The sequence below is a fragment of the Montipora foliosa genome, chromosome 8 (assembly GCF_036669935.1).
Source record: "Montipora foliosa isolate CH-2021 chromosome 8, ASM3666993v2, whole genome shotgun sequence".
NCBI classification, from domain to species: Eukaryota; Metazoa; Cnidaria; class Anthozoa; order Scleractinia; family Acroporidae; genus Montipora; species Montipora foliosa.
Genome location: NC_090876.1, coordinates 36,146,536 through 36,158,749, shown reverse-complemented (window position 1 = coordinate 36,158,749; position 12,214 = coordinate 36,146,536). Strand labels below are relative to the sequence as shown.

At 37.7% G+C, this 12,214-nt stretch overlaps 2 protein-coding genes and 1 long non-coding RNA gene across 7 annotated transcripts in view; 2 read left to right on the top strand and 1 right to left on the bottom strand.

Moving 5' to 3' along the window:
* LOC137967341 (golgin subfamily A member 6-like protein 24) overlaps positions 1-1,732 on the top strand; it is a 5,996-nt gene extending 4,264 nt beyond the window's left edge. For both annotated transcript variants that reach the window (XM_068813868.1, XM_068813869.1), the window contains one exon: positions 356-1,732. In XM_068813868.1, coding sequence (XP_068669969.1) covers positions 356-430 — 75 coding nt within the window. In that variant the 3' untranslated portion in view covers positions 431-1,732. The remainder of the gene's footprint in view (positions 1-355) is intronic.
* Positions 1-5,714, bottom strand: part of LOC137967343 (uncharacterized) — a 6,884-nt gene extending 1,170 nt beyond the window's left edge. The window contains exons 1-3 of one of the 2 annotated variants that reach the window (XR_011116527.1): positions 5,542-5,714; positions 5,341-5,462; positions 4,170-4,303 (exon numbers count right to left, since the gene is read on the bottom strand). This is a non-coding gene — a long non-coding RNA (uncharacterized lncRNA). Of the gene's footprint in view, positions 1-3,621; positions 4,304-5,340; positions 5,463-5,541 lie in introns of those variants that run through there. The other variant, XR_011116526.1, reaches the window with a different exon arrangement.
* LOC137967340 (E3 ubiquitin-protein ligase TRIM71-like) overlaps positions 4,801-12,214 on the top strand; it is a 23,526-nt gene continuing 16,112 nt past the window's right edge. Inside the window, exons 1-2 of one of the 3 annotated variants that reach the window (XR_011116525.1) lie at positions 7,720-7,963; positions 8,326-8,569. The gene's annotated coding sequence lies outside the window, so the exon portion shown is untranslated. Of the gene's footprint in view, positions 4,942-7,719; positions 7,964-8,325; positions 8,570-12,214 lie in introns of those variants that run through there. The other 2 variants (XM_068813866.1, XM_068813867.1) reach the window with 2 other exon arrangements.

Sequence of the window (12,214 nt, the reverse complement as noted above, 5' to 3'; positions counted from 1 at the left end):
CCCCACAAATATTTTTAAAAAATGTAATATTCACAATATATGTAGTATGTTAGGTTTATCGCCCTATAAATACGAATACTCATGCAAAACGTGATCTGCCCTCCATGGGGATTTTCATAATTTAGTCGCGACATTTTTCGAAATACTTTGGCCACACAATTATATTTAGAAAATAGCAGATACCTCTTCCCAGCTGACTGACTAGAATTCGCCGCCTTCCAGTTTGCAATAGTGTGTGGGTTCTTAAACTCAAAAGCAGTTGTGAGACGGGACCCACAGCTTATCGTCCGTCTTCTTTGATATCTTTTTCCGTTAATTGTCTAACTCTGATTCCTCATTTATTCTATTTTAACAGGTCAGCAAGTCTTCTCGTTTTGCTCGTTGGTTCAACCGATTGTCTTGCATTTCAAAACAAAATAAGGATTATTGAACTTTTACACCTACATTAATTACAGAACAGTCTTGATTTTAATTAAGGAATGTTGGTGGTTTCGCCGACATTCACGAACGAATTAATTTTTTTAAGTTTAAAGGTAACGTATTGTAAAAGTTTGCGTAGTGTAACGAGTTTTCTTAGCCAGTGTACTTTATTGTAAATACTTTAGAATGATCACACTTTGAAGATCTGTTTCAGCCTCACAATGTAACCTCACTTTTGATGCTCCAAAAACCAGTTCGATTTCTTATACCTAATTTTATGTCATATTTCAGCGTAGAATGATTATACTGAATCAGTGGTAATTAGGGTGCGTTCGATTGACCTTATTCCGGAATAAGAATACGTGGAGTGACAATTTAAAACGGTATGTCTGGCATTTTGAAGCAACAAGGATAATAAAGATATGTTTTAAATAGCATTTTAGCAGGTGCTTGACAATTTTAATGTGAATCTGCGGAAAAACGAAGGATTTCTAACTTCTCTTCCATGTAGTTCTATTCCGGAATACGGTCAATCAAACGCACCCTTAATTGAGTCTACTTTGAGGTTCTTTGAATTAAAAACTGTTTTTCCTGAAGTTTAGCTAAAAACCAGTGTTGCAAGTGGATTGGGACGAATCGTGCTCAATCTATTTACATAAATTTGGAATGACAGCATATCAAGTACGAAAGGAATGCCTTCTTAAATCGTTCAGTGACTGAGCAGGTCCACAGATTTAAATTCACAGCGCAACGACTAATCCAGCACTGGTTACAATATTTCGATCGAATATATTCAGCAACGGCTTTCCTTAGGTATAGGATCCACAGCTTTTTAAGAATAAACTTTACCAGGAGCGCATGAGTAGGAGCTTGCCTCTCCCATACAAGACCTATGAGTCAACCTTTGCTCGTTCGGTTCGAGTTCTTCGGCTCTGCACACATTGTTTAGAATGGCCAATCAGAATAAAGTTATTGTGGAACAAAGACAAAAATAGCAAAAACAATGTATGCAAATTGTGCAAATTGGTGTAAATTGTTGTAAATGTGAGTCTCCTGCCGAAGGATTAGTTCTAAAAATAGAAAGATATGGGCAAAGGTTGACTCAAGGATATAATGCATTGGGAGGCTCCTAGTCATGGGCTCCTGACTTTACTGAGGTAGTCGAAGTGTTGTAACCAATTTCGTTAACATAGAGCTGGACACATCGTGCCTTGTTCCTTTCTTAGCAATATTGGAGGCTGAAACAGATCTTTTGAGTTTTGAGGTGTAACTGTAAGTAAGTTATTAAATAAAATATTTTGTTCGTATCATGAGACTTTTATCCAGTCATATAAAAGTTAGCCCTCTCAGGAAAAGAGGAAAACTTTTCTATGTTTTCACTGAGGTACCTCACGCTCCCCAGGGAGCCATTAATAAAGTACGGACAAAATGATTTGTCTTGGTCTCCTTAACGCAGTCTCTGACCCAGACCTCTCGAAAGACAGGGTTGAAAGTAAAACTTGGGTTTGCGGTGTGCAGGAGCTCGCCCAGTCTCCTTCCCAGGGTCTCTCTTCCGTGCCTCGTTTGACGACAAAGGCAACCAAGGCTCCCCCTCAATTGAAGTATTATTCTTTAATTATCACTTTCTTCCAAGTGAAGTATTATTGTTCATTTTGGACACTGAAAGCTTGACAGAGATCATGGGAAATGAATATGGAAATGTATTTGGTACTTTTCTGAAAGTTACCGAATTTTATCTTCAGATTGACACCACATATACACAACCTACAAAAGTCGTTAATGTTTTTCTCTTGGCTTTTTCTTCCTTTAACTGGCTTTATAGGCGTATCTCTCCATGCATGCGACAACAACAAAGTCCAAGACGATCGCCTTCACGCCAATATTTAGCGCGAAAATAGTCGGTTCTAATTGGCTTTTAGTTGTTGTCCTTTAGTAGCATATTGACAGTAATGATTCTAAGTTCGAGTGAGGCTTAACACTATTGTGAAATATTTTAGACCCAATTATTCCATCAGAAATCAACTCTAGTATTGTAATTGGGCCCGCACAAGGACAGAGAAAAAGTCTGGTTCAAATCCCACCCTCTACAAGCTTGCGACTTAAAGAATCACTTTGTTCAACGTTCGAAAGAAAAACGAAAATCAAAAAACAAAATATAACAACTGCACAACATTTTCATACAGTTTGATTTGAGGTCGATAAGTGACAAAAAAAACATGACCCCGGCTGATCGATCGATATGGATAAACGTTTCGCTTGTTAACTTGAATGGCAAAACCTTCTTTTCTTCATAAGTGTCGCAAACTATTAGTATTCTGGTTGCCACTCAATTCGACTTGAATCCGGACCATCACTTTGAAGGACGCGAGTGCATTTTCTGTAGGGTCCGATCGATTAGACTAGGGGCACCCAACGAGAATATAGTTCAAACCCACTTAAACATACAGTTGTTAAACGTATTTTGGTATTTAAACGATAGATATAGGCATATTTTTATCCCCAAAAAAATTTTTCATCTGTTCGCATTTCCTAGCTGAAAGTCTAGTGGTCCGAAAATTATAGGGATCTAAACTTGCCCTTTCGAAAATTTCAGGCAGAAAAAAGGCTCCCGAAAATTCTAGGTGACCTTTTTAGGGTAAAAATCCGTTAAAAATGGGCAATTATACCATTTTTTAGATGGTCGAAAATCCTAGGACAGGCAGGCAAGCAAGAAATTTTACAACAAATGTTCCCAAAAATTTCGGCAAGATCTCAAATCGTCTTCCGAACAGTTATTTTCCGAAAATTGACGTTGGGTGCTCCTGTTAAACGACGACCTTTTGCCTTTCACGTCGAATTCCATGTTAAGTACATAAATACGTTTCCGTAAAACATTTTGTTGATGCTCGTCTGACCACAAAATCAAATTCGTGCTGATTCCCTCAACCGTAATGATGACAGGCCTACATTGCCTCCCCTACCCTGATACATATTTGGTTTACCTCCCAGATTTTGGGAGGCACGTAAACAGCCTGAACCAGGGTCATTCTCCTTAATGACAAAGGAGGAAGAGAAGAGAGACCTGGGCCGGTGAGGCTAAATGGCGTGGGTGGGTGGGTCGTGGGTCGTGGGTCGTGGGTCGTGGATCATGGGTCGTGGGTCGTGGGTCGTGGGGTAGGTTTGTTTGAAAATAAAAAATATATATATATTAGCTCCCTCAGTGCTCGGTCCAATTGCAATTGTCCGCTCACGAATTATTTTCCCCGAACACCTTTTATGAAACGTTGAACAAAGGAAAACTGTCTCCCATTAACTGTAAACATTTTTCTTCTGGTCCGGCAAATAATTTCGGTAAACTTAAACGAAAGTGTTCGAAAGTATATGCTTAACATCGGCGTGCGCGTTTGCCGAGAATGAATACATTAATTAAAAAAGAAAACTGTATTGAACTTGCTTGTTTGTTCTGGAACTCACGCTAATGGAATAACGGAACTCACGTTACCCAACAACTTCGATATAACGATGTACTGCTTTTTGTCAGCATTTCAAGTAAAAGAAAAGAACACCTGATCAACTTTTGGGAAACACGAAAAAGCTGTGTCATGGCTGCAACCGAACTTTTGAGTCATTTTCTAACAAACATCTCATGGGATTTTTGTCTTCATGTTTGGTCATGATTTATTGATATCATGAAAGCTAAGGATCAGCCGTCATGCATCCGCCTCGTGGCGACCGTAAAATAAAAATAATAAAATAATCACTTTGTTTACCCTCGGATTTCAGAGTAGCTAGTAGCTAATACCTCCGAGCATTGAACATATACAATTGTTAAGAATCCCAACTGGCGGGAGGCAAACCAGTTGGCTATTTTTCAAGTGCGCCAGGAAATTGAAGCAGGGACTACCTGAAACAAATAAATAATAAAACGTGAACCACTGACAGAATGTTAACGTAGCATCTTTGGCACAATCCCTTCAGAGTCATTCGGTGTACACGCTAGAAAGAGATCACAGAGAAAACCGCTTTTGCGAGAGGGCATTTGAAACAGCATATAAGTATGTATACATGACGTGTATACATGGAATGGAGGATCTCGGACCCACGACCCACCCACCCACGCCGATTAGACACTCTCGTGAGATCCTGAGAACGAGGTTGAATGTTTTCATAATCTGATGTGAAGAAAGATTAATTTTGCCAGGTGTTTAGGGTGAATTAAATAAACTTTCAAGAACGGAACTGTGAATATCAAGTTTGGTGTGAGTACTTTGATTACTCGTTTCAAAAATAATAAAAGGCAATTAATCTCGAGTGCGATTTATGATCGTAAGTTTGCTTATCCAAAACATTGCCAAGCCATCAGAAAACATAGCTGGAGTGACAGAGCAGAAAATTCAATCTTTTGCTACTAGATTTTACCACGTTGAATGTGCGGTCTTCGTCGATTCTTCTGGCGTGAATGTGTCGTGCCCTCCAAGCATGTTCGCAAGGAAAATTTGGAAATATACTGGGATGAAAACACAAGCTTAGCAGATAGTTAAGGTATTTTTGTGATTTTTTTTTACCAAGGAGGAGGGTTGTAAGAGGTTTGAATGTTGAGGAGACGAAACTGGGTCGAAAGGCATCAAGCCATGCCGCTTTAATTAGAACACTGAGACCAAGATTGGGAAAGGAAAAATCTTAATATCCAGACCCCGGAAAAAAATTTTAATTCACGGACAGCTTATGCTTGTCGGTCCCCTTCAGCGTCACGTTTTGAGTGAAATCCTGGCTTTTGGAGAGATAAGTTAGGTAGGTGTTTTATTAAAGCCCAGAAATCGTCCTTCGTCAAGAGCAAGGTGATATTGACCTTAATACCTGTAAAATGAAAGGTTCCGAAATCTCAAATATCTGAAATCCTCTGAAAATTGCCTTTGTCTGTAAACTCTTCAAGGCAATTACCTTTTTCATTGTGCAACTAATACCAACTCATTCATCGTCGTTGATAACATAAGCACAACTGATCTTGCCAGATGTCTTCGTATGTCATCAGTCTGTAATTATGGGTGCTTTTGGTGAGCGCTCTAGAGTTAAGGATGATATGAGATTCATGATAATAAACACATAAAAGACGTACTCTGTATAGCCTTTCAGCGTACTTACAGTTTACGACGAAAATGTAAAGAATTTCTTCCACGCTGCTGTGGAATTACTTTTAGTGTGGATTATTTCAATCATTTTTACGAACTCTTCTCTCGAACCAATGGTGAGCTCCTTCCATTAGTAGCCACTGTCACGTTTCACTAACGTAAACTGACAAGCTCAGTGAAAGCACGTCACCGCAGCTAGCAAAGAACGATAAAAACGCAATTCCCTTGCAAAAGTATCAGATATACGTCAGTAGCTTACGCAACAAGCGTAGGCGGTGAAGAGGACGATAGAAAAGCCTCGATGCTCTCAAATTTCGCTATTCATGCACAAATTAACTTCAGTAGGTAAAAAAAACTTGTTAAACTTAGTTAAATCTCTAAATTTAGCGTTTTAGCTTTGATAACTACTCAGTTATTAGCTATCAAAACAAACTTGGGAAACTTTGGGTGGCAAAAGGGCTAATGATTCCATGCATTCTTTGAAAAATTTCGAATTTACGAGGCACCATTGCTCAGATTATTTAACAATTATTCCATGAGCCCGTGTTGGATACGAGATGGTAAATAGCCAACGAGGTGCGTAGTGCCGAGTTAGCTATTACCAATCTCTTATCCAACAAGGACGAATGAAATAGTTGTTTTAATAAATTATCAACCTTCGGTTTTGCTAAATTAAGTGGTGTGACTTCCAGGTGCCAAACGTTTTCTGCTGAGAGACATTTGCCGCATTCATTTCCATATAAGCTCAAACGCAGGTACAGTGGCTGGTAGGGCCATCCCTTTTTTTTCTCCGTTTCGCGTCGAATGGGTTTCCTGATATCGGGTCGGTCGGTCGGGTAGAAAAAAAAAAGCCTAAAAAAAATCATAAGCATTCTCGGAATCGGAGCCCTGGTACCCCAGCATAATAGCTGTGGAGCCAGGAAAACAACAAGACATGAACCCAAAATCAATATGGCGGAAAAGTTGGTGAAGGTTGTTTCAAAATTAAGACAGCGTGGGGAAAAGGATCAACCACCGAAACTCCTGTGCTACGTAAAATGGCTTAAAAACAACGTTAGCTGTTTTTTTTTTTTTTTTGTTTTGAAAATGCCAAAAATTTGGGTCGGTCGGACGACACGAAACGTAGAAAAAATGGGGATGGCCTAAACGAGATCCAGTGAACCAATGAGAAAGCTAAAATTGCATTATCCGACGTTGAAAATTTAATAATATCTGATATATCGGGTTCAAACTTTCAAAGATAGCTCACAATGCAATGCACTTTCAATATTCAGTACATTATTCTCCACTGACTGATTAGAAAACGATAGCTTTACGCTGTTCAGGCAAAAAAATTGGAAAGGAGAGGAACTTTATTTAAGTGTCTAATCTTCTAGCGCCGTATAGAACTAATCGGGGACACTGTAAATTGAAATTAACAAGTCAACGCAAATCAAATCAAATTTTAGTTTTTGAAGAGAGGGGAAAACCGGAGTACCCGGAGAAAAACCGGCTCGGTGCCGAGTAGAGAACCAACAAACTCAACCCACTTAGGACGCTGAGTCTGGGAATCGAACCCGAGCCACATTGATGGGAGGCGAGTGCTCTCACCACTGCGCCATTCCTGCAAAACGTAAACAAAGATCCCCCTCCAACAACAGAGCATGCACGTGCCACTGTCTATCGATCTCACTCCTCTCCCGTAACAGTAGATTTGTCATCTTCAACAATTAAATTATTCGTTATCAAAATAAGTGAATTTTGTATTTAGGGTTTTTTGAATGCAGATCTTAAAATTACGAAAACTCTGTAATGTAGAGCAAAGCACACAGAGTTCGTAATAATTCTGACTCGAGAACGTGGCCCCATACCTTATTAATAACACCCTAAAGTTTGTTTCGGAAACACAATTTCAAGTGCGAGGAAATTAAAATGAAAGGTTTATATTTAAAGAATGTCATAACCAAACAGACCTTGATCTTTATGTTATCTTTCCAATATGTGCATGTTTGGGTATATAAAAGTATCAAGTAACGATCCTTTCGTAGTAAAACGTTTATGTTTGCAGGGAGATGAAAAAAAATTGGGGTTAGGGGCATTTTTCAAGCTTGTAATCTCTAGAGGCTCCGTTTCAACTGTCGAAATAAAAGGTTTTTCAGCTGACTTCCTTGCACAAATTGAATAATGTAATCTTTTCAAGAAAATTCCGTCAAGTTTACGTCAAGCAACTCTTGAAATGCTTAGTGTTAACAGACATTCTTTCTGGGTTACTTTGTTGTCCAGGCTTCAAATGGTATTTTCTTGACTGATTTTTGAAGCTCAAAGGAATCATTTTGGGGTCAAAATTCAATCTTCTTTGCAAGCAGGTTTTCAGATAAGAGATCGGGAAAAGTTCCAAATTTTCTTCTCCTTGTTTAAGTAAAGGGAACATTGGTTTCACGACTCTTTCACCCAAAGTAAGTTGCATATTGCATATTGAGCTAATGATAAACGTTTCTTAGCCGGGGTTTAAATTTTTATTTCATCATGATATTTAGACTTGCTTAAAAGAGCAAGCCAAGTCAAGCCCTGCATGCTGAAAGCGGAGGAATTCTCAGTAAAGTGAAAGCGGCTATCTCATAAGATCACACGTTTATGCACTAGAAAGTAAGTCAGATAATTAGGGAAGAAAACTAGTACCATTTGCATGGACGATTAGAGAGAGAATGAAAACTCAATGTCTTGTGCTTGCTTGCGGATGGCAAAGAATGTTACCAATACATGAAATACACGTTTGGCACGCGCATAATAAGCAAAACCACTCATATTATTTTTGTAGTGTTATGTTTGCCGGTTTCGTCGTTCCTTTGTGTGACTGGTCTTCGCCTGTTTATCATCCATAGTCCATAAAAGAGGCACTAAAATTAACCATTCCGAGATAAAAGCAAATACATGTAGCCATGTGGAATGAAGGAAGATACGCAAGAGATCAACTGACACTTCACTGAGGGTCGCAGCTATTGGTTCTACCCTTTGACTCCCAGGAGTGATCGGCATGTAAATTCTCCTCACAATTTCAATAAAATATCAGTTAGACAGGTATTGAGAATGACGATTATATCTGCGTAAGAGGTGTGATCTTGAAATGACACCAAATTCTCATGACTACGCAACAAAGAAATCTGTGGTACTAGTTAGGAGAATGAACGTTTCGATCATGGGAATAAAGGGGTTCTCGTGCGTGATCAATTAAGAAAACAATCTGCACTACAAATATACAACAGAAACAATGAAGGCTAGCCTTAAATACAATAGAGCTGAGTCTTTTACCGATCCAATGAAATTGTAGCTTGTAAAGAGCTGCATGGTATGTATACCTCGGTTTCTGATAGGTGGTTTACTCGTTACCTAGTGGCTACCATTTTGTATGACACAAACAAAGAATCTCTTAGTCATTAGCTTCCTTTCGTTCGTCATTGCCAAATGCGTCCCCAGAGGTTGGTTGCAAACCTGATGGAAAAGGTGACACGACATGTTGCGAGATTAGTTCGTTTATTTTAATGATTTGTTGTGAAAGGTTTAAATAAACTAGCAAGACTGTGAATAAATGCCATAGAGACATATTTTAAATTATATTGGCCGCTAAATAAAATACCTTTCGTTTAAAAGCTAATGAACATTCTTAGCCTCGTTAAGAGTACACAATTAAAAAATATATATTTTTCTAAGTCTAATTGATACAAATAGAAAAGGATAATAAATTAGTACCCATTTATGAACGTGATTGATAATTAATTTCTTCATTTCTGTTTTTGCAGTAGAAACGAAAATGCGATAAAAATGCGGCTATCTTTTGTCTTGAAAAGTGCTGGACGAGTAGGATGTTCCCGAAAATCTCGTTCTCTGATATGCCACGGAATATTCGGCCTCTTCGTCTGAAGAAACCAAACCAGTAGTGCTAAAAATGATGCGGATTATCATTTTTACTTATTATAACAGTTTATATGCCGCAATACTGAATAACTCTGTGAGTCATTGCATTTAGAATTTTCATTTGGTGTCTAACTGAGTGTCTCAGGCAAGATTTCTTCTGGTTGTTTTAACCCTGAGGTAGAAATATGAAAGAACCTGGGGAGATCTCTGTTTTATTCCCTTTCCTGCCTCAGAATTGAACTGATTAAATAAAATTTCATCTTTTACTTCCACGACATGCATCGTATAACACAAGGTTCAGTTGCAAATTTACTTACAAAAGAACGCACATTTATCTGTACTGAAAAAACAATGTTTCATTTTCATTGATCCATTGGTCGTTCAGCTGTTTGCAATTGAATGAGGTAAGAACATTATTTGTTCATGCCCAAATAACGAGACCTTGTGGTGAAAACTGAAAATTCACCTTTTTTTCCGGTGATAGTAGTAACCCTAGAATCATTGTTTAATTACCTTTGTAAGAAACTGACTTAAGATGAAACAAGCCGCATCCATCAAATACTGTTAGCCCTCAGAGAAACTTGAGTGATAATTTATTTATATTTGTACATAAACAGACTCTTAAGTGCACAAAATTCCGAGTAATATTGAGCAATATATCCAAGGATCGACGTTTCGTTCATGGTGACAAACATGTCCACAACGTCTTTAATAATCATGCAAATAATGGAAAATACCAAATCATTTGAAATAGAAAAGAGTTAAGGACAAACGAACGTTCCCTGTGAAACAAATAGTATCAAACATGCAAGTCATATCTTTTCTTTCGAGTTCGTATACCGGCTAGCATGCTAGGGTGATTTTATTGACACTCCTGAGTTGTGCATTTACGAGCTGAGAGTGTGCATGATTTACTACATCATACAGGCTCAGAAATACGTAATTTGGTAAAACTTTGAAACAAATGTGGCTGAAAAATGTATGAAGAAAAAACTTCTTCGAGAACATAAAATTGAGAGGCTAAATTCAAACACTCGAGGAGTATAATTGTAGTTAGTATTTTTTCGCGAGGTTCTTAGGTTGCTGAAAAATTTAGCCCAGAGAAAATTAGGGTTAGGTTAGGATTAGTTTTGGTAAACAATGAGGTAAAACCTAAATTTGACCGTTTACAATTCGCTACCATATTATTAGTAAAAGGAAAGTACGTAATCTTTTGTAAACTTTGCTTCGAAAACTAAAGAACCGACAATGGAAAAGTGACAACAGCAAGTGTAACATCAAATTTTACAAAGAGCGAATAGTAAATTAAAGAATAAGCTAGTGGATAGACCCAAAAAGTGATGCACCAGTTTCACTATGGACAGCGCCCTATCTATTTCTAATGAATCTTTATTATCTAAACAAACTAAGGATATAAAATGATAAAGAGGTCTTACTTAATCGGCAAAGCCAAAGGTAATTAAACTAAAAACACACTTATAAAAGTGTCAAAAAAACGCCTGAATGTCTCTAGTGCTACATACACACAGTTATACATTTAAAAATTATCATTAATTAAAAGAAAACTCTGTGACAGTTGTCAAATGACGTCGAAGAGGTACAAAGAGCCTTATGCAGTCGCTTATTAATTGGGATCAAATTTAAGTCTAAGAGTAAGGAATGCGGACTCCGTAATTCAATAGTTGGCCGGTTCATAACGGTTTCCATTTTATCTATGAAAAAAGCCGAAGTGGTATACAATTTGACATTTTTCGACGAGTACCTTAGTAAGTTAATTTCCAAGAAAAAAGTACTAGACTGCAAATGGGATGCTCTTCATGTGAAGGTTGAAGACATTTCTTTCAGGCGAAGTGAAATTCAACTAAAACTAAAAAATAAACTTGTTTCGGTTTTAAGAAGTCAAATTTAATATCACTAAGAGGGGAAGATGAGCCAATGTAAATAATAGAACATACAGTGCTAAGATGATTGGTCTTTCAAAGTCACCTGAAAGTGCCAGTACCTTCCCCGTTCCGCGTAATAAATAGAATATCGCGTTTCTGATTGGTCAATATCTGTTGAATAAATAGGTTATAGAATGCAATATGGAAGTTGCTATGGAGTAGTACAGTGATGGACTAATTTTGTTGAGTATATAATAAACAAAAAATTGTATGAACTTGCTCATGCATTTCATGATTTATGGCCACTTGTGATGTTTTGAAAGTTCTCAAATTGCACTCGCCGGCTACTGCTCGAGCAATTTAGAGAACTTTCAAAACATCACACGTGCCCACAAATCACAAATGCACTCACGTTCATACGATTTCCTATACTAATTTCTTCATTCCAATTAACGGAGACTTTTTTTGGAGGAAGTTTCTGAAAAGCCATCGATTTCAGTTTCTCTCTTAGCAATTTTGTTATCAATGTACAAACGTAACGTAGTTCATCCATTTGTTGATTAATCTTTTAATCTCATTAAGTTTTTCTTCTTTTTTTGCATTTGCAAATATTAGGGTAGAGAATCGTACATATCATTGAGATTTGACGCAAGCGTCCATTTTATGGACTTCACACATGAGATTGGACAACAAATTAGCTCTTCTTAGCTTAACTATGCAGCATTCTTAAAAATGAGGCTTTTGTCATTTTTTGCAATAAACGTGTTCACAGCTAACATAAATGCTTTGTCGCTCTTCATAACGTTTGCTGAAGCATATAAGTTTTTTAAAGGTCTTCAGTTAAGCCTGTTTTCAACGAGGCAAAAACAGGTTCAGCCCAGGTTAAAATGGGTTTCAACTTCAGCTTTCAGT